The sequence below is a fragment of the Chrysochloris asiatica genome, unplaced genomic scaffold, assembly GCF_000296735.1.
Source record: "Chrysochloris asiatica unplaced genomic scaffold, ChrAsi1.0 scaffold00168, whole genome shotgun sequence".
Classification (NCBI taxonomy): Eukaryota; Metazoa; Chordata; class Mammalia; order Afrosoricida; family Chrysochloridae; genus Chrysochloris; species Chrysochloris asiatica.
The window spans coordinates 6,148,322-6,169,125 of record NW_006408686.1 but is presented as its reverse complement, the minus strand read 5'-3'; the positions used below and the strand labels follow the sequence as shown (position 1 = coordinate 6,169,125).

The 20,804-nt window shown below is 47.6% G+C and overlaps 2 protein-coding genes across 2 annotated transcripts in view; both read right to left on the bottom strand.

Moving 5' to 3' along the window:
• Nucleotides 1–6,060, bottom strand: part of LGALS4 (lectin, galactoside-binding, soluble, 4) — a 7,825-nt gene extending 1,765 nt beyond the window's left edge. The window contains exons 1-4 of the mRNA XM_006871451.1: nucleotides 6,016–6,060; nucleotides 5,636–5,724; nucleotides 3,925–4,129; nucleotides 2,077–2,211 (exon numbers count right to left, since the gene is read on the bottom strand). Coding sequence (XP_006871513.1) covers nucleotides 2,077–2,211; nucleotides 3,925–4,129; nucleotides 5,636–5,724; nucleotides 6,016–6,060 — 474 coding nt within the window. The remainder of the gene's footprint in view (nucleotides 1–2,076; nucleotides 2,212–3,924; nucleotides 4,130–5,635; nucleotides 5,725–6,015) is intronic.
• A 1,405-nt stretch (nucleotides 6,061–7,465) lies between these two features.
• Nucleotides 7,466–16,549, bottom strand: ECH1 (enoyl CoA hydratase 1, peroxisomal). The gene is made up of 10 exons (XM_006871540.1): nucleotides 16,495–16,549; nucleotides 15,930–16,137; nucleotides 15,695–15,783; nucleotides 9,194–9,318; nucleotides 9,069–9,117; nucleotides 8,871–8,935; nucleotides 8,344–8,414; nucleotides 8,137–8,208; nucleotides 7,732–7,882; nucleotides 7,466–7,570 (listed from the first exon to the last, which is right to left on the bottom strand). Exons 1-10 carry the CDS (start codon nucleotides 16,547–16,549, stop codon nucleotides 7,466–7,468), a joined length of 990 nt encoding a protein of 329 aa, XP_006871602.1.
• Between the last annotated feature and the right edge of the window lie 4,255 nt (nucleotides 16,550–20,804).

Genomic DNA, 20,804 nt, shown 5'->3' with positions numbered 1-20,804 from the left:
TCCTCTGTACCCTTCCCTCTGCTCTCATTCCATTCCCCGTACCCTTCCCTCTCCTCTCAGTCTATCGTCTGTACATTTTCCTCTCCTCTCACCCTATTCCCAGTATCCTTCCCTATATACTCATTTGTATCCAGGACCTTCATTCCCTCTCTACTTCCACAACCCAGAAACCATATCATAAAGTACAAATTCCTCAGCATATTTCCCCAGACCGTAGCTAATACAATCTCTACTCACCTCATCTTAAACCACAGTTTGTCCCTCACTCAACAGTCTTGACACAGTTGGGAGTCCATGGAACCAGTCAAATGGGATCTCTCAGTCCCTCCCTTGTCTCTCTGAGGAGCTCTGTCTGTCTTTCTCTCTGACTCTGTATCTATCTCTGCCTCTGTCTCTGTCTCTCTCTCCCACATCTTTGTAAATTCTTTTTTTTTTCCCACCTCATTCTAATTAATTCCTTTTGGCCTTGACTTCTACTTTAACTCAGCTATTTTGAGAACTTTTAAATTATTGTCTTAACTTCTTCAAAAGCATCGATGAAGCTTTTGAAGAAGTTAATGATAATAAAATGAACAGCTGTGTAGGCCCACTGCCATGTGTGAATGAAGATGTTGCCAATGCTTCTTCTTTAGAGAGGGAGAGGAGTGTGATAGTCACAGACCCTGACTGGGTTCGATCCCTGGCTCTGCCACTTACAAGCTCCATGATCTTGGGCATGTCACTTAAGCTCTCTGTTTTCCCATCTATAAAGTGGAGCTGAAGACAATAATAGTCCTTTCCCTTTGGGTCTCTAGGAAGATTATGTTGTTGTTGTTAAGTGCCTTCTAGTCAGTTCTGATTCATAGTGACCCAGTAGAGGGTTCCCAAGGAGCAACTGGTGAATTTGAAGCGCTGACCTTGGAGCTGGTAAATGTAAAGTCCTTATGGTAGTGCCAATACCTAGTCGTTGTGTATTTACCATGTAAGCTTACGCATTCTTACCTCCCAACAGGTTACACGCCTTGAAATGAGACCCCCCAGGACATTTATTTGTTAGTATTTTTGCCACATCCTCTAGATCTCTGAATAAACGATTGTGCCGTTCTTATTTCTATGACCTACAACGTTGCTTTCCAATTCCAAACGGTATTACCATCCAGTCACACTACTGCTATGTGTAGTTGACAACAGATCTTTCCTTTGGGGGACTCACACATTGTCGTTACCCAGTATCCTATTAGTGTAGCCTTTATGAATCAGGTTGCTAAACTCAGGGTCAGCAGTTTGAAACTACCAGCTGTTCCGTGGGAGAAAGATGAGGCTTTCTGCTCCCATAAAGATTTACAGCCTGGGAAACCCTGTACAGGGTCGCTGTGGGTCGGAACACAGCATATAACTACCAACAACCATTCTCCTAATGGAGAACATTCTAGGAGTTTGAAATTTGGAGCTTTACAAATATTGCTGCTGTGGATATTCTAGTGTGGTTTGGTGGTGATGTGTACTTATACACCCAGAAATGGAGTGTCTTCATCAAAGCTAAACAAACGTTAGCTTTCACAGATACTGCCAAGCCATTTTCAAAAGCGGTTGTACCAGGTGATACTCCCAACAGTACTCTCTGTGAGAATTCTGACTGTTGCTCCTCCTCACCAACACTCAGAACCGTACACCTTTTTCATTGCTCTTCTGTTAGGTCTGTAAGATTGTCTCATTGTGGTTTTAATTGCCTCTCCCAGATGACTAATCATATTAAGCAAATTTTCATAAGTTTGCTCTTCATGCATTCTTTACTCTTTATTTATTCTTCACTTCCTGACTCAATTGACACACTTTTTCTCCTACAGGATGCCTTGCTGACCTCTGACTCAACTAAGCCCCTTATTTGGACTGTCCAAACCTCATCCCTGCCTTGACTCCTCACAGCCATCACTGTCTGGTGACATATCTGTCTTCCCAGTGAACTGTCTTGGTCACTATTGGTTCCGAGCATCACCCAACAAAGGAATTCACATAGAACATGAGTTCAGGATATAAATTAATATGGTAATAAATTAAAGAAGGTAGGAAGCAAGTAAGCAGGGAGATGCCACACACCTGATTTGGGGCAGGTTGACCTCCAATGAAGTTGATGGATTGTAGCTCCAGATCCCCATCTATTTGCAGGTGGGTGACCATCTGTACGGGGATCCGATGCTCAAACTCATAGAAGGGATTTCCGTTTACCACCACCTAAAAGCCAGAGGTGAGAGATCAAGAGTCAGCTCCCACAACCTTGGGAAGAGACAAATAAGAAACACAGTGCAGGGATGTCAAAGTACAATTTGTGGTCAAAAGACTAAGGGACAAAGCTGATAAGAAGAGCGGGCATATGCACAAGAACACCCCACTTGACCTGGCTTCAATGACTCGATGATCAGAGCTCAACTAGAAGAAGAAAGAAGAGGTGAATAAAGAGTAATCTGATACACTTTGATGAACTTGACCTACACCTATGGATGCAGTAGCTCAAAAGAGGGAACAAATCTTTACAGCGAGGATCATTCCCACATCTTCATGCACAGAGTATACAGGGAGGGATGGGCAACTTGGACATTGGCTACCCAAAATGGGCAGGCTTCAAAGGCAAGAAGTGACTAGCTTACAAGCTTTCAAGAAGAAATCTAGAGTCAGATGGCAAGGAGGAATGTAGAATCTCCACTGAATAGTCTCTAATCTGTCTAGACGGGGCTGATGAAAGGAAATGTGGATAAGTCTCTTGTGATACAATAGTGAATAATTGTTATCAGGACTGATTGTGAGGGTTTGAAATGTAAAGGTAGACATTTTGTAGCAAGGAGGGGAGTGATTAACTTTGCAGCCTAGGAGCGGAGGTCCCTAGGACCATCAAGGGAGAAGAGCAGAGAACAGGACCCTACCCAGAGAAGCAGTGATGCCTGAGATGGAGGCAGAGATGATGACAAGGAGAGATGGAGCAGCTGGGGACTTTCGACACAGAGAGAGAGAGGGACTGTGTGTGCTGAGGATGGGGGTGGAGGCAGGCAACCCTTTGGTTGGTTGGTTGATGATGCATGGAGGAGACTGTAACCATGGCAATGAAATGATATATGATATATATACGATAGGATGAATGTAAAGCTAATGTTCTCCCATGTAAACTATCACATAGTTCACAATAAAACATAAAAAAAAAAAAAAAAAGTTTGAGCTCTAACTCTGACCTGTCCTGGCTGTGGAGCCTCAGTGAGGTCACTTTAAGTCTTTGTTCCTCATCTGTAAAATGAGAGCTCACTCATCTCTGGCATTAATGAAAGAATAAAGCTCAGAGAAACACAACAAAGGTATTATAGAAATCCACTGTGGAGCCTGGGCCTTGTTATCATATCTGAGCGTAATTGAAATGCATTTTTATGATTTCTATTCACAGGACTAAGCAAGGGTATGGGGCTGGGAGCCAACTCTGAGTAGCACTCAGTGCTTACTACGTGCAGAGTATTTTCTGTCAATGAAGCCTCTCAACAACCCTGTGAGGCAGGGCCTAGTTCCCATCGTTTAATAAAATGAGACTCCAGACCTGCTGAAGATTCCAGATCAAGAGTGATAAAGCCCACACTTGAACCTTAGTCTAACATCAAATGAGAATGCTAACCTTTGATGATGAGATTAGAAATCTGGCCCACTGAGGCTGTATTTATGAGGAGCAGGAGATGAAGTGGGGGTGGAGGGTCGGGAGACTGAGGGAGGACAGAGATCAAAGTCCTGTGTGACTATTGGGAGGCTTGAACCGAACAACACAAGCAAATGGGGACAAAGGAAGGAAACAGAAGGGAGGAAGGGAATGAGGAGCAGAGGAGAGGGGAAGGAAGAAGGGAAAAAGAAGCTAGGAAGGAAGAGGAGGGGAGTGGAGGGGAGAAGGAAGAGGAGGGAGGAGGGAAAAGGGGGCACCTTGTAGTGCTCTGCGTGGACCATGAACACCAGCTCAAAGTTGGAACCCTTAGAAAAGGGCATGCTCCTTTTCTTCTCCTCTTTGCCCCAGTGGCCACCCTGCAGTGTGTTGAAGACCACCTTGTCCCAGCCATCAAAGCGGGGATTGAAGTGGAAGGCGATGTCCGACTCCGGGGCCTGTCCCACCACGAAGTTCACAAAGAATCTGGTGAGACAGGAACGGATTCATCCCTGGTCACATCTTCCCTCTGCACCAGCTCTGAGGGGCCTACCTTGGCATGTTGAGCCAAGTGGGGAAGAGGCTGCATCCCTGGCTTTCAGAAGGCAGACCCCCATTACCATCCTAGAGCTCACTCTGTTTCCTTATAGACCACTGACTCCAATACTCCAAATGCTAGAGTTACCACATGGACCCAGGGCTAGGCACCGGCTCAAGCACTGAATCTCCCAGCTCATTTCCATCTCCCTGCTGTCTCTCGGGTGCCCACAGATCATCCCCTCCAGGCAGCACACCAGGTCAACACCATTCCTTGCTCAGTGCCTTACTGTGACACCCTCTCTGGATCCCACATGACCTGCACCTAACTATTTCCAATACCTCATCTCCCAACACCTCTCCCTCATTTACTTTGCGCCTTCCATATCTCCCTCTGAACCACCCTCCTCCAAGTTATTCCAGCATAATATCCCTAGCTTCTCCTTTACGCAGGCTGTTTGTTCTCTCTGCCTGGACCATTACTCCCTCAGATCTCCCCACCAGTCCCCTCCTGCAGGTCTGTGCTGAAAGGTTCCCTCCCAGGGAGGCCACCTCGGACCACTCTATTTAAAGGGACAGTGCCCCCTTCCACATATGCACTTTCCCTACCCTGCTTCCTTCCTTAATTTTTACAGACATATTCATCCCCTCATATAGTTGACTTATTTTAATTTTTTAAATCTCTCTCCCCTATTTGAATGTTAAGTGCACAAAGGTAGGGATCTTTGTCCTGTTTAGGATTCCACCCCATGCTTAGGTACCTTCTCCCAATGAAGAGATCAGCAGCGAAGAGATGAACAACAAAAAACCAACCACCATCCCATGTGTCAGCTTAATTATTTTAAAAACCATAAAATCAGCTAAGATTTAGATAGCAATTATTTTACCCAAATCCCCTGGGTGGTACCAAGGGCTAATGTACTTAAATGCTAACTGAAACGTTGCGGTTCAAGTCCACCCAAAGGAGACTCAAAAGGTCTAGTGTTCTACTTCTAAGAGATCAGCCTTTGAAAACTCCATGAAGCTCAGTTCTCCTGTTTCACACATGGAATTACCATGAGTGGGAATTAACCCAAGGCACAGTTTTACACATTGACTCCTTACAGCAAACCTATTTCACAGCTGGCCACTAAAGCACAGAGAGGTATTGTAGCCTTCCCAGTCACACAGCTGCTAAGTGGCAGAGGTAGCATTTCAACATCAGTGGCCTGACAAATATGTTGTCACACTACTAGTTCCAATCCAGCCTCCTACCTCTAGGATCATCTTTCAGGTAGCTCTCCCTGATCCCTGCTGGGCTCCAGGGGTCCCTCTCCTGATGTGACCACCAAGCTCTGGATTTCCTAGACTAGGTGGAGTGACAGAGTCCCCTCCCGTACCAAGAGGAAAGAAGACATCCTACCCCGGGGCCCAAAGACTCTGTGTTTCATAACCCTGCCCCTAACGCAGTCTTACCTCTTCATGTTCTCATTGGCCATTCCTTGGATGTAAATGGACATGCCTGGACTGAGGCCCCCTGGGATGGGTTTGTTGTAGGGCAGAGTCTGTAGGGGGAGCAGAGTTAAGGGATCTTGACAGCCATCTGTCTGTCTGTTACAACCCTTACCTCTTGGGGAGGAAGCAGTTCACTCCTTTAAGCAGGAGTGAGGGTCAGTGTGATGAGGAAGGGGCAGGGTGACGGTCAGTGTGATGAGGAATGGACAGGGATGGCCTGAGGGTCAGGTAGGGAGTAAATGAGGTCTCAAGGCCACTGCTGGTAAGTCAGGTGGGGGTTCCCGAGGGTCAGAGTAGAGCTAATCCAGAGTCTGGGGTCAGGGCCTAGGCTGAGAGCTCACCGGGTTGTAGGTGGGCAGGTAACCAGGTGCAGGGACAAAGGCCATCTTGAGAGGCTAGGCTGATGATGTGTCTTGCAAGAAGAGTTGCAGGAGTGGAGGATGGTGACAGGAGGCAGGTGTCTTTAATACCCAAGGACCAGGGAGTGGCTGGCAGGACAAAGTCCATGGAATTTTTCCTCTGGGGATCTCCCCTCCCCTCCTCGGGCATCCCCTTATCAGCTAACTGGTGGTCAGCCAGACCCTGAATTATGTGGGTCAGAGTCCCTTCCCTCCAGACTCGTGTGCAAAGAGGAAGTGGTAATAAATTTCAGCCCTGCCAAGGTCTTATCAGAGCCCATAAAACCCTGCCCAGAGCTTTGTTGGCAGAGGGAGGCCAACACCAGGAGGGCTGGGCAGGGCTGCAGAGGCGCCAGGACAGGAGGCCATAAAAGTAGAGAAAGCCGGAACCGAGGGCTCCTGACACACCCAGGCAGTGATGGGACCTACATGTACTGTGTATCTATTGCCTTTGCAGTGTGTGTATAATGGCTTCGAGAACTCATCTGGAGCCAGAGGTTCTCACATCAAATCCTGCCTCTGGATCTTCAGAAAGTGCCTTAGCCTCAATTTGCCCATTTACCAATCTGCAAAATGGGGATGATAGCATGAGCCTTACAGAATCCTTGTATACAACCAGTAATGACAATGAAGTGCTTGGAACAGGTCTTGGCATACAGAGGGCACTGAAATGAATGTTTGCACACTAGTCCTTAAAGGGTTCCTGAGTGGCATAAAAGGTCAAGCCATTGGCAATTGGTTGGCATTCAAACCCACCCAGAGGTGTCTTGGAATAAAGGCCTTCTGTTTATGAAAGGTCACCATGGAGCCGCTCAACTCAGAACACACGGGGTGGCCATGAGTCAGAACCAACTCTTGCCCTCATTCCAAACATGGCAACCCAGGAGGAAAGGGTTAAGCCAATTTGAGCCTAAAAAATCCAGACAGCTGACCTAAGATTAGAACGCAATGAATGGAGACCATCATCAAGCCTCAAACCGGCTCCAGGTTCAGCTCTCACGCCGCTGTGCTGTGAGAGGTGCCAGGCAGAGTGAAGGCCACCCTTTACCCAGGAGCTGACAGGAGACCATCTCCCAGTCCAGAAGACCTGCACTCGCTCTCTCTCGTCCCCAGACAATAGGCCCAGCATGCCCACCCCAGCTCCAGGTGGTCATCGCAGGTAGGCACCCATTCCATAAGTCAGATCTTGGAGCCCTCAGGTGTATCTCAACCCCTCCCTGCCTCTCCTCTCTCCCACTAGATGGTTGCCAGGTTTTTTGCATGGTTTTATTGCTTGTGGTTCAAAGAGAAGGCCTTGTGTGTTGGGGGAATCCTTATTATAAAGCTGCAAACTGGGAGATGGGGAGAAAAGGCACCAAGGCGGGACAAAGGAAGACCCGGGGCCTTTGGGCTCTCAGAGCTTAGAGAAGTTGACGGTTTTCAGTTCCTTCTTCTCCATCACAGCCTGGACAGACTTCATGATGTCCTGGGTTTGCAGCATGCTCATGTTCCAGGAGCTCTGAGGGAAGAAGGCCATGGAAACAGAAGAAGGGGTGATTAGAGTTGGATCAATGGAAAAAACGGGAGGGAGCCAGCAGCCCACCAAGCAGAGGCTAGAGCACGCAGTGGGCTGCTGAGGATTGGGAGGAGAGCTGTGATTGGTCAGAAAGAGCCACTCACCATGAAATTGAGGCTTTCAGCCACCGAATGGTCTCGGGAGTACAGCAGGTTGACTTTTGTGCTCTGCACAGCAACTGGGCTCTTGCTGGAAATCTCAGCTGCTAGCGCAAAGGCTGCATCAAGCATGGCCTCCTTGTTTGGGAACACACGACTATGGATGAAAGAGAATGAGGAATTGGGTAGCTGGGAGGGGGCATTCGCCCTTCTTTTGTCCTCCTGCAGCTGAGGAAGTGGCCCATCACAGGAGAAGGCTGAAGACCAGCGCAAACACAGGCCAATCAGAGCAGGGTGACAGACTCCCAAATAAAGGCATGACCCCTCATAGAAAGTCTTGGTGAAGCTACTTGGGGCCTCAGTGCCCACCCAGACCAGGCTGTCCCTGCACACCCTGGGCCTCAGCCCTACCTGACTAGCCCGCTGCTCAGGGACTCGTCAGCCATCATCTTGCGGGCGGTGAAGGCCAGCTCGTTGACCAGGCTACAAGAGGGGAGGACGTGTGAGGGGACCACAGCCCCTATCTCCAGCACCTCCCTGCCTCATTCCCAGCCCCCACCTGGACTGCCTACCCTTGTTTCCTCCCATGGCCAACTTTGACCTCCTCCTACCTCTTACCTCTGATTCCCGATGACCCGGGGCAGTCGCTGCAGTGTTCCCACATCCGCAGCCAGACCAACGTCCACCTCCTGGGGCAATAATCAGTTTTTCATTCGCTGCTGAGGTCCCACCCTACTCCTACCCCTGCCTGCCCAGTTAGAGGCTCCCCAAACATACACATATTCTTACCGACCTACTTTGGCCCAGCAGGGTCCTTCAGCCTAGCACAGAGCCTACCCTTCACTCCCTCTGGCCTTTGGATTATTTGAAGTCAGACAAGCCAGGCTCCCCAGGGAGCTCATCTGATCCGCCCCACCCCCCCACCCCTGCCACGGCCACTACCTCTACCCCTCCTAACCCCACCTAGACTGCCTACCCTTGTTTCCTCCCATAGCCAACTTTTACTTTTCAAAGTTCAGCTTTGACTATCTCTTCCCAGAAGCCTTCAGTCGCCTACAGACCCCCAAGTCCCACTCACTATTTAAGGGGGATAGGAGTGTCCAGTGTGGGGAGAGCATCTTGGAAGCATGGGGGAAATGGCTCACCTTCACCTGGAAGAATGCATCTTGGGAACAGTATCGGATGTCGCAGGCAGTGACAAGGTCCACGCCTGGGAGGGAGAGACCGGAGACAATAAGCACCCACTTTTCTTCCTGGGGACGTGGGATCAAGTCTAACTAGTGACTCCTCTGAAGCTGTCTGTTAGTCATTGGCTGGGAGGGGGACAGGGGCTCCTAACTCACCTCCGCCGATGCAGCCCCCGTGGATGGCTGCAATCACAGGCTTGGGGCACTGGAAGGAACGAGCAGCAGGGTCAGAGCTGACCAGGAGTGGTGGGCAGTGGGGACACCCTACCAGCCCCAGTCACCTTCTCGATGACGCTGAAAGTCTCCTGGTATTTGGTGATGAGGTTACGGAGGTACCAGCTTATGCGAGCCACGTCATCTCCTTGGGGCTGCAGGAGATCTGAAGCCATGTCTACAAGGTCAATACCTGGTAGGGAGGCATGAGGGGGGGGGTTACCCAGCTTCCCAGGCCCCATCCATTACCTCCACCAGGAGGTCAGAAACTGGGTACAGCAGGTTAGGGTCCCCAAACCACTACAGTGAAAGAGTCAAGTCACACAGGGCTCTCCAAGGGACTGGATGTGAACATGAAATAAAAAGTGAAATGAAAGCTAACAATGAGATATTGTTTGCTTACTCCTTACAACAATCCTACAAAGCAGGTCCTAAGATCATGTTTTGGTGGTATTATTATTGCCATCGAGTTGGTTCCAATTCATAGCAGCCTGAAGATTTACAGCCTCAATCAACACTACCTAACAGCAACAGCTTTTAGAACTACATCATTGGACCTGTTTTTCCTTTTTATCTGCCAACTCCATTGAAACCGATCCACCCGTGGCATGTTGTTGTTGTTAAGTGTCACTGAGTCGGTTCTGACTCACAGCGACCCCGTAGAGGGTTCCTGAGGCTGTAAATCTCTGAGGGAGCAGAAAGCCTCAACTTTCTCCCGCCGAGTGGCTAATGGGCTCAAACCGCCGACCTTATGGTTTACAGTCCAGCATCCCCTACCAGTGGCATAGCTTTCAGCACAACCGCAACATGTCAGTCACCATGGTTACGACAGCCAACAAGCAGTGGTGTGGAAAAAGAGACATGAAAGGAAGGGGCAGACAGTGTGTGTGAGCACAAGGGCGCACACGAAGCAGCGGCTGTAGCAGTGTGAAATAGGTGGTCAGAAGGTGACACCTGAGCAATGACCTGAAAGAGGAGAGGGAGGAAGTCATGGGGTCCGAGAGCTCTGAATATTGGGCACAGCCAGTACAAAGGTCCTGTGGTAGAAACATGACTGGTCTGGAAATCAACAAAAAGGCTAGAGGAGAGGAAGTAAGGGGTAACAGTGGAAGAAGCGAAGAGCAGTGAGGTGACAGGGGCAGATTATGGGGGGTGGGTGTGTCCTGGGGCCCTGGTGGTGCAGTGAGTCAGGCATTGAGCTGCAAACCAAAAGGACAGTGGTTCAAACCCACCAGCCGCTCCATGAGAGGAAGAGGAGACAGTAGGCTCTGGTAAAGAGATGACAGCTCCTTAGGAATCTTAAAGCAGCTATTCATTCCTTTAGGTTCCCTCTGAGTCAGATTAATTCAATGGCAGTGTGGGCCATGGGAGGACCCTGCGAGAGATGGAGCCAAGAGCGGAATCTCAGCTCAACGCCCCTTTGCTTTCTTCTTCCTGCAGTTACTCATGGACAGACCCCTGCTTGTCCCTTCAACAACGCTGTCTGTCTGTCAGACCCTGAAAACCCCTCCACACATTTAGCCACCCACTTGGAACCTTTCCTGACCCACTATTTATTGAAATAAGTGAGACTGTGCAGTATTCAGGAGTCCTGGTGGTGCTACAGGATAAGCACTGGACTACTAACCACAAGGTCAGCAGGTCCAACCTAGCAGCTGCTCTGCAGGACAAAGATGTAGCTTTCTGCTCCCTTAAAGATGCATGGCCTCAGAAACCCTAGATGGGGTCACAATGTGTCGGAATCTACTCAATGGCAGTGGGCTTGGTTTTGGGTGGGGGTATTAGGAGTCATAGGTTAAGCATTAGGCCGCTGCTAACCACAAGGTCAGTGGTTCGAACCATTCTGCTGGAGAAAGATGTGGTTGTCTGCCCCCCTAAAGATTTAGTGACAGTTCTATTCTGTCCCACGAGGTGGCCATGAGTGGGAATCCTCTCGGTGGCAGTGGGTTTGGGTAGGCACGCTGGCACAGGGTCGAGCTGAGTTTGTGTAAGCAGGGTACTACTCCTAAGTGATCTGGGTCAGGCAGCTTCAATCTCTGAGCCTGAAGTTTGAGGAGAGTGAGGATCAAACCCTCCTAAGAGCTGACAGGACTACAGGGATCGAAGGAGACAGAGCCCGGGGGGGTGGGGATGGGGGTCTTTGCACGCTCACACAATGCCGGTCACAGTGACATCACACATACTCTATTCCTGCAGAGATCACAACTGTCTGGATCAGTTCCCTGTCATCCCTCAGCCCTGCACCCTGTCTGGGACATTTGTGTGATCCAATAGGTATAACACTCACTCCCAGAACAAGCCCAGCCCAGCACCTTGCAACACCGTCTCACCACTGACTTTTCTGGTTTACCCACACTCCCTGCAACTAACCAGCTACTAACCAAAAGGCTGGCGGTTCACATCCAGCCAGACACACCATTCTACACTGACACACATGAGGTTACAGTGAGTCGAAATCAACTCTGTGGCAACTGGGCAGGTTTATTTTTAACCTGGACTTGTATAGACGACTGGCATCTGTAACGTGTCAGCAGTTCAAACCCACCAGCCACTCCGAGGTGACGTTGTCTGCTCCCTTAAAGATTTAGTCTCAGAAATCTTGGTGTGGTGATGTAGGATAAACACTGGACTAGTAACCGCAAGGTCAGCAGTTCAAATCCACAAGCTGCTCCCCAGAAACCCTATACAAGGTCACTATGAGTCAGAACCAACTTAACAACACTTCAGAGCTCTAGTCTGTCTTATGAGGTCTCTGTGAGTCGGAATCAACTGGATGGCAGTAGGGTTGGTTTGGGTGTCTGGTCCCTCCCAATGGGATGTAGTCATTGCAGAGGTGAACCCCATATTGTGTGGTCTTCCTACCACCCACGTGAATGTCTAAATATTCCAAGGACCCTTCATAATGAGGCTACTTAAGTTCGTATTATGTTTCAGGTCTAAACGTTCTGCATATATTAACTCACTTAACATTCATAACGACCCGATGAGGGAGGTGATAATAATCAGCTCTCTGGGCCTCAGTTTCCTCATCTATATACAGGGGGGGGGGGGGTTGTTGTTGTTGTTAGGTGCCATCGAGTTGGTACTGACCCATAGCGATCTTATACACCGCAGGGTGGTTGTGGCGAGAATGAATTCACTAATATGTGGAAAGTCTTCAGAATAGGGTTTGACACTCTCGTAAGTGCTACATACATGTGAGCTGGTCTTTTTGGTTTAGTAACAGTAAGTCCTTTCTGACATTAGATGGCTGTATGACCCCAAATTTCTTCTTTCTGGCTATTAGGGTCTTGTTGTTTTGTGAAGTGCTGACAAGTTGGTTCCGACCCATATTGACCCTGTATAGGGTTTCCGAGGAGTACCAGGTGAGCTTGAACCGCCGACCTTGCAGTTCAAACAGCTTTGCAGTCTGGTGCATTAACCCACAGTGCCACATCTTGGCTGATGAAAATGAGATAAGACAGTCACAATGGACGGGAAACTGTGAAAGGACCCCAGGCTTAGCCTGGCCACAGATGAAGCTTTATTTCTCACCTCTCAGACTCGAATTACCTGGCTGCCAGGTGGGGTTTGGTGCTAGACTGACCTTGCTGAACAACTGTTGAATGAATGAATGAATGAACAGATGACAAGAAAAGAAACACAGAGAAAGATGGCAAAAGAAAGCTAGGGGCATATAAAGATAGTAACAGAGGAAACCGAAAGAGACGGTTTCTTTGTTTATCTTCCCCACTGAACTGGGAACTCCAGAGGCAGGGACTAGGGCTGTCTCAGACATGAGTGGGTCCCCAGCACTGAACTGGGCCCGATGCATGTATCAGTAAAGGGGACTGGGGGTGGGGTGGGGCTGTTGCTCTCGAGATGACAGACACATGTTCATGCTGGTGATGGGAAAGGTTGCACCTAGTGCAGATGAAATGCAAACAACCAAGGACAATGATGCTACTGAGAAATACCAAGAAAGAAAGACAGAGATGAATACTGTAACATACAAGGTGGAACGGGTGTGCGAGAGCGGAAGCATGCCCATGAATGTATACATTGGCCTGACTGAGGATATTTGGACATGTGTGTAGCGCTGGATTGCAAACCACAAGGTCGGCAGTTCAAACTCACCAGCTGCTCCTCGGAAGCAGTAAACCTATGCAGGGTGGCTGTGAGTCAGAACCAACTCGATAGCAATGAACAACAACATTTAAAACTACCATAGGAGTATCTATGTATTTGAATTCTAGTGTTGGTGAAGAATATTGGTATTACCATAGACTATCAAAAGAACAAACAAATCTGTCTTGGAAGAAGTGCAGACAGACTGTTCCTTGGAAGCCAGGATGCCGAGACTCTCTCACATACTTAGGACATGTTAACAAGAGAGACATCATGCTTGGCAAAGTAGAGGCTCAGCGAAAAAGAAGACCCCCAATGAGACAGACTGGCAGGGTGGCTCTAACAGTGAGCTCAAACATAATTATTGTGAGAGAGGTGTGAAACAGGCAGTATTTCATTCTATTGTGCCTAAGGTCACCGCGTCAACAGCACCTGACAATAACAAAAACACCATCATTTCAAAATAAATACCTAAATAAAAGCAAAAGCTTCTCAGATACAAAATATAAGGGGCGGGGGAAGGACTGGCACACGGGGAGATAACTGTTAGTAAAGCTTTTTCATCTGAGGAAAGGCGTAGGTGAAACCAGCAAAACCAGTGGACAGAGTTAGGGTAACTATAGCTGCTAGAAAGTGGAGCAAGGAAATTCAAGAGACAGCTAAAGAGGGGAGCCCCAAATTCTGTGCATAAACTCTGCCCAAATCTCTAGCTGACTCTTGAACTGTGTATGTTGTTGTTGTTAAGTGCCGTCGAGTCGGTTCCGTATAGGGTTTCCAAAGAGCAGTTGGTGAGCTTGAACCACCGACGCTGTGGTTCAAACTGACTTTGCAGTCCAGAGCATTAATCCACAGTGCCACACCAGGACTCCTGAACTATGTGCATAGTAGTGGTGGTTATGTGCCATGGAGTCGGTTCCAACTCATAGCAACCCTGTACAGCGTTTCTGAGGCTATAAATCTTTATGGAAGCAGAAAGTCTCATCTTTCTCCCGTGGAATAGGTGGTAGTTTCGAATTGCTGACCTTAAGGTTCGCAGCCCGATTCATAACCACTACGGTACCAGAGCTCCTCTGAACTATGCATACAGCCCAGCAAGACAGAAAAATTAAAATGATATTTGAACTGCTGGCCATTCCATTCATCTCCAACCAAGCTATGAAGGAGGAAACTCAACTTTCCTTGGAGTCTCAGAATAAAATCAAGAGTCTCCATTAACTCCATGTTTCCCAATATCCCCCCAATGTGTAGTCAAAATACAAAAATTAAAGAAATGAGAGCCATTTTTAAGAGAAAAGTCAAGAAGTAGAGAGTGACCTCAGGAGATTTTAAAGCAGACATTACAACTATGCTCAATGACAAAGAAAAAGAGACTAGAGAAATATAGAGGAGACTTGAAACGAGCAATGGAAAATATCCAAAAGAGCCAAGTGGAAATTTGATACCAGAAAAATACAATATGGGAAAATAAGTAATAAACAACCGAATGACCTTAACAGCAATAGAGAGAGGACAGAGAGTTCAGTGAATCTGATCAGTGGAAACTGATATAACATCTGAATAACAGAACTGTGGGGAAATCAAAAGATTTCTCATAGATATATTTGGGTGTGGAGCTGTAGAGTAAGAATTGGACTACTAACCACAAGGTCAGCAGTTCAAACCCACCAGCTGCCTCCTTGGAAACCCTACACAAGGTGGTTAGGAGTCAGAATCAACTCGACAGTCCGAACCCACCCAAGGTGCCCTAGAAGATCTGATGATCTGCTTCCAAATGGTCACCCCCTCAAGAACCTTATGTAGTATTTTACTGACTCAACAGCAATCGATTTTTGTTGCTGTTAATTGTTTATTTGGAAATTACTTAATGCATGTCAAATAACCGCATGAGAGCATACTGTTTACAGGGAAACCTAAGAGAGCTGGGACGACATGGGATTGCCTTCTTTTTCCACATCTCGCAAGTTTTCCGCCTTTGAGGAGATACAGTCTACCACTTTTCTATAGTTCTTCTGGTGTGGCGCTGTAGAATCAGCACTGGACCACAAACCACAAGGTAGGCAGTTCAAACCCATGAGCTGCTCCTCAGAAACCCTATACAGGGTCATTATGAGTTGGAACCGATTCATTGGCACTTAACTACTAGTGGGAAAATTTGAGTCTTCCTTCTCTGACAAGTTGAACTTACACAAGTTCTGGCTTTTGCAGATTTATTGCGTAACATACTTTACCAACAGAGAAACCGAGACTCGGAGGTTAAGGGCCTTGTCCGAGGTCACAGAGCCAGAACGGACACCCGGATCAGAGCCCACGACCTTGTCATGTTCTGCCCGTCTAATTTCTGTACTTGAATGTTTTCAATGAGGCCTTTTATAAGCTCCTTAAAACCCTACTTCAGAAGTACTGATTTCTTTTCAGGAGCGGGAGAGACTGGTGGGGGTTGGTGCAAAATGGACAACTGGTACCTGAAGTGAACATTTTTCCCGCACCAGAGATCACCACGGCGCGGCAGTTGCTGTCCTTTGCTATCTTGTTGAAGCACTCCACCATCTCGCTATAGAGGAGCAAGGAGAAACGAGTTGTTGTCTAAGGGCGGAATCCTCTACCCCGATGTCCATCTATCCTCTGTACACTACCCCTACCCAGTCCCTCAACCTCCGACTCCTTCTGAGGCAGGCCTCCAGGATTCACAAATCAGACCTCCAGAAGGCCCTGTTCATGGCGTTCCTCTTGTCGGGTCGGTTTAGCTGCACATGCAGAACGTGTCCTGGGCCAGATGTCACCCGAAGAGACTCATAGTTGTGGTCCGGGGTCTCCTTAGGGTCTGCTTTAGAAGTCTCACCATGTGCAGAAGAGCCCATGAGACGAGGGTCAAATCTGAGAATTGGCTGAGTGGGAGCCAAAAGTCCTGGGAAGAGAAAGGAAGAGTCTATGACGACACCAGAATAGGGGACAGGGGAGTTCCAGTCACTCCAGATAGGGAGACACGGACTCTTCAATGACTCAGACTGGGGAACGCAGGCCCCTCAGAGGTCTCTTTAGGAGCATTCAGCCTTCAAGTTAAAGGATGCCTCATCATTGGCCTCATTTTGAGAACCACCTCACACCCTTGATTGTGGGACTGACTGCAGATAAGGAACACTGCGCCATCAGCGACCCTACAACTTTAAACTGGCTTTCAGATCGCAGACGGGTACTTTCCGTCCTATGGTTGCTATAGAGCATGACATCGCGCCGAACACCCAGAGGTCAAGGGATGACTCACTGCGCATCAGCTGGCGCCGGAACCGGCCCGAAGCTGCAACCGCCGCGGCCGCCATTTTCTAAAAATTGCTGGTGTATCCTACTGGGAAACGTCAAGGGGGCGGGCACGGAAGGTCGCCATGTTGAGTGAGGGCAACGAAGCCACAGACTGCCCAATGAACATGCCTTTCTTCCCGCCATCTCTGCTAAGGGCAACAGGAAGTTGTAGGCTTAGTTTCCTTGCTGGCAGATCTTTGGAAAGTCGCAGAGTTAGAGAGAGGCACTGGAGATGAACCCTTTAGCCGAGAAAGTTATAAATAACTTTAGGACTGTACCCTTTAGCCCAATTCCAGCTCTAGGAACCTTGCTTAAGAAAATAATTCACGCTCTTGTTGGATAAAGTATCTGTTAAAGTTCATCATAGCGTTGTTTTATAATGGTGGAGAATTTGGACACAATCAAAATGTCCAAGGAAGGCAACAATGACAGGACTGCAAGTTTGTAATCATTTTGTATTCCGTGTTAACAAAAAAGAAAAATAATTAACACCCAGAACTCAGCTTTCCAATGTAATGGAATCAAAAGTACTGATGGGCCAATGTTGAACACTGTATAACCCATGCTGGGCTAAATGTATGTATCTAGTCCGAATCTCCACAACACTATGAAGTTGCATTATTTTCCACTGGACACAGAGAAAATGGGCTTGGAGTGGGCGTCAAGGATGGGTTCAAGGTCACTGGGCTTCAGTAATGCTGAAGCAGGCATGTATACAGCTACAAAGTTCATATTCTTTAAGTCTTTATTAAAAAGACAACCACTTTGGAATGCTGTATAGAAAGTGCTGTAAAACTGCTTAGGAATGAATGTTAAGGAAGCTGTTCGCCAAGGCAGTAAACAGATGTGTCTCTGGGCAGACGGGACCGAAGAGAGTACAGTCATGTGCTGCAATGTTGTTGGCAATGGGCAACATCTGATCAAATACATGTCCATGGTCCCCTATGGTTATATTAGAGTGCAGACGCCCTGATCAGAGAACAGGGTGCAACAGCTCCCCGCCCCCCTGTACCTCCCCCCACAATCTGTGTATCTCATGTCTCTTTTTTTGTGCTGCCAAGTATATAATGGGGCTATACATACAGGAAGATAACCTAGAATACATATGTCTTGATATTAAGAATAAACACCCATGCTACTGGCTTATATACTGTCCTATCTAAAATGTTTGCCATCTAACATTGTACACTTTGACCCAGAGGCAGCAGCATCCAACTCACATACCACACCTGTTCAGTGTTGTAGTGTGACCTGTTTGCTTTACAAAATATCACAGTGAAGTGCATTTGTTGTGACTCTGTAAATGGCTTCCAAGGAGCAGCTGGTGGGTTTGAATCACAGACCCTGCGGTTCAAACCAACCTTGCAGTCCATTGCATTATCCTGCAGCACCACATGAATACAGCAGAGCCAGTGAAAACAGCACCAAGAGGTAAAGGAGTGAACCAAAAGGTAATTAAGAGAGTATGGGACAAAACAGTGGAGTAGGCAGTTCAGTGTTTATCCTACAATGTCACACCAGGACTCCAACACTAACCCTAGTCCTAACCATCACGCTGGAGTCCTGGTGTGGCATTGTAGGATGAGCACTGGACTGCCTAACCCTAAGATCAGTGGTTCAAATCCACCAGTCTCTCCCTGGATACACCCTATATATAGAGTCACTGTAAGTGGCAACTGACCCAACACCACATAACCACCACCATAACCCTAACAATAAAGTCCCAGGCCTAGCCAAGACCTAACCCTCACTCCTTACTCCTACCAACCCCCGCCCCCCAAAATAAAACTCTTTTCTCAACAACCCAAATAGGTAATTAAACGTAAAGGTGGGAAATCAGTGAATGCTATTACTTATGATTGAATTAAGGAGCTCTGGTAGTGTAGTGGTTACGAATCGGGCTGCGAACCTTAAGGCCAGCAGTTCGAAACTACCAGCAGCTCCGCCGGAGAAAGATGAGGCGTTCTGCTCCCGTAAAGATTTACAGCCTCGGAAACCCTGTACAGAGTTGCTATGGGTCGGAACCGACTCGACGGCACTAAACAACAATAATCGAATTACTTTACACTTGATCATCATGCATGACCATTCTTAAAAACAAAAAGTTCTCCAAGCTGTTAAAGGATTGATTGGGTGCCACTGAAAGCTACAAGGCTAATGAAAAGGCAAGAGAGGCCTGTATCAGATAAGGAGAAATTGCTCATGATGAGGATTGAAACACCAAACAATCTCTCAGCACCTTTAAGGTCACTACTAAGGCACAAAACTTGTTTGAAATGCTGAAAGAAAAAGAACCAGTCTACCATATGTTGGACATCAAGGTCCGGATCACACAATGTATTTCACGGGACAGATTAGGGCCATTGAGTGAGGAATGATTCTTTCATAATGTTTCTTATCTGGTCTTGCTAAGACTAGACTATGTACCGATTGTGAAACTGAAACCGAATGCAGATGCTGAGAAAATCTACAGAGCATTTTGTATGGCCACTTAGTGTAAAAAAGATGGTTGTACATGTATAAGGAACCCTGGTCACGCAATGGTTAAGTGCTTGACCACTAACCTAAAGGTTGCCAGTTCAAACCCACCAAACCACTCTATGCAATAAAGACTTGCTTCTGTAAGCATTTACCCACCACTATTCATTTGGACTCATAGTAACTGTATAAAGCAAAGTAGAACAGCCCCACTGGGATCCCAAAGCCGCCATTTTTATGAACAAACAGCAGCTGGTAGTTTTGAACCACCACCGTTTTGGTTAGCAGCAGAGCACTTAGCCACTGCACTACCAGTTCCATACAGACTAACGCACTGCTATCTTTGCTGTTCTCAGGTGCAGTCCAATTGGTTCCATCTCATAGTGACCCTGCAGGACTGAGAACTGCTCCTTAGGTTTCTGAAACTGTCAGTCTTTATAGGAGTAGCCGGCCTCTCCTTCCTCCCTCAGAGCAATTGGCGGGTTTGAACCACAATCCTTTTGGTTAGCAGCCCAAAGCTTAACCCACTGCTCCACTAGGGCTTCTTGCCATAAAGATTACAGCTTAGAAAATCCTACTGGGCATTTATGTTGTATGGCGCTGAGTCTACTTCAGTAGCACCCAGCAACGCATGGATGTTGTACGGACACACTGCCCCTCTACACCCGGCTGTATGAAGACTCCAAACACTGCTGAGGAATGGTAGAGTGCGGAGACACAACAGGATCATTCACTCCTCTCCCCTCCATTAAAAGGCGGCTTTTTTTAGGCGAGACAACTGGATTTTCCTTGCAGAGGTTGTTTGAAACGGTTTCATCCCTGGTGAAGCAGTTTGTTGTCCATGTGACTTCAGAATTTAACCGGCTCTCACACCAGCAAATTTCAAAATCTGTTAAGAAATGCTAGAGGCTGTGGACACTGGAACCCTCACCCATTACTCCCAACACTGTAAAATGGTACAATCACTGTGCAAAGTGGCACGTGCATCTGTTGTTCAAGTTGGAACTAGAAACACTGTAAGCCAGTACTCCATCTACTTGTTCCATCTCCTACAGCAACAGCCTCAGAACAGATAAGACGCACACCCATGACCACACAAGCACCCTTCCCAACACGTGCTCCTCCTCCACAGCTGCCTCTTCATACCTAACTACGATTCTTCTTGGGCAGAACCTAGCCTGAGGCCTGCACCCCCAAATTCCAAACCATCTCCACAAGCTCACTTCAGCCACACTGATTTGTCTCCAGACTTCATTAAGGGAAGTTGGCCTGTTACACAGTTGCAGTACCAAAGGGAGAAATGATCTTTGAGACCAGGTTAAATCAATCATGACAAAACCATACAATGGGATACTCTACAGTCGTAGGAACAGCTCTGGAAGTGGCAGGATACAGAATACAACACAAAGCATTCTGGATGAAAGGACTGAGACTGCTTTCAATTATTATCTTTCTCAAGTTTTATTGCCCAACCATATTTTTTAAATGTCTTCTTTGCAGGATTGTGGCCTGTTTTGTCTGTTTATTTTTAAGTAACTCCCCAACTAGACTGAGCTTGCTTGGGTACAGCCCATGAGGAATGTGTCCGGGACTCCCAGATTGTCCTCAAGACTCTCTAATCTAATGCTTGTTAGCATCATTCCCAGCAGTCTGCAGATCAGGCCCACCTGGCTCCTTTCAGGACACACCTGAAGCGCCCCCCAGGGCCTGGGCTCAGCCCTGGCTTGCCTGTCCCTCTTCAGAAAACGGAGTGGGAGGTAAAGAAATCAACACACCCTGGAAATCACCAAAGCCATC

What these genes read in the sequence shown, in the direction of transcription:
- ECH1 (XM_006871540.1), bottom strand. Translation starts at nt 16,549, where the DNA reads ATGGCGGCCGCGGCGGTTGCAGCTTCGGGCCGGTTCCGGCGCCAGCTG. An exon ending in CTTTCAGCGTCATCGAGAAG is followed by an intron (nt 9,118 to 9,193) that starts GTGACTGGGGCT and finishes CGTTCCTTCCAG; the next exon opens with TGCCCCAAGCCTGTGATTGC. An exon ending in CGGGGGCTGCATCGGCGGAG is followed by an intron (nt 8,936 to 9,068) that starts GTGAGTTAGGAG and finishes TCTCCCTCCCAG; the next exon opens with GCGTGGACCTTGTCACTGCC.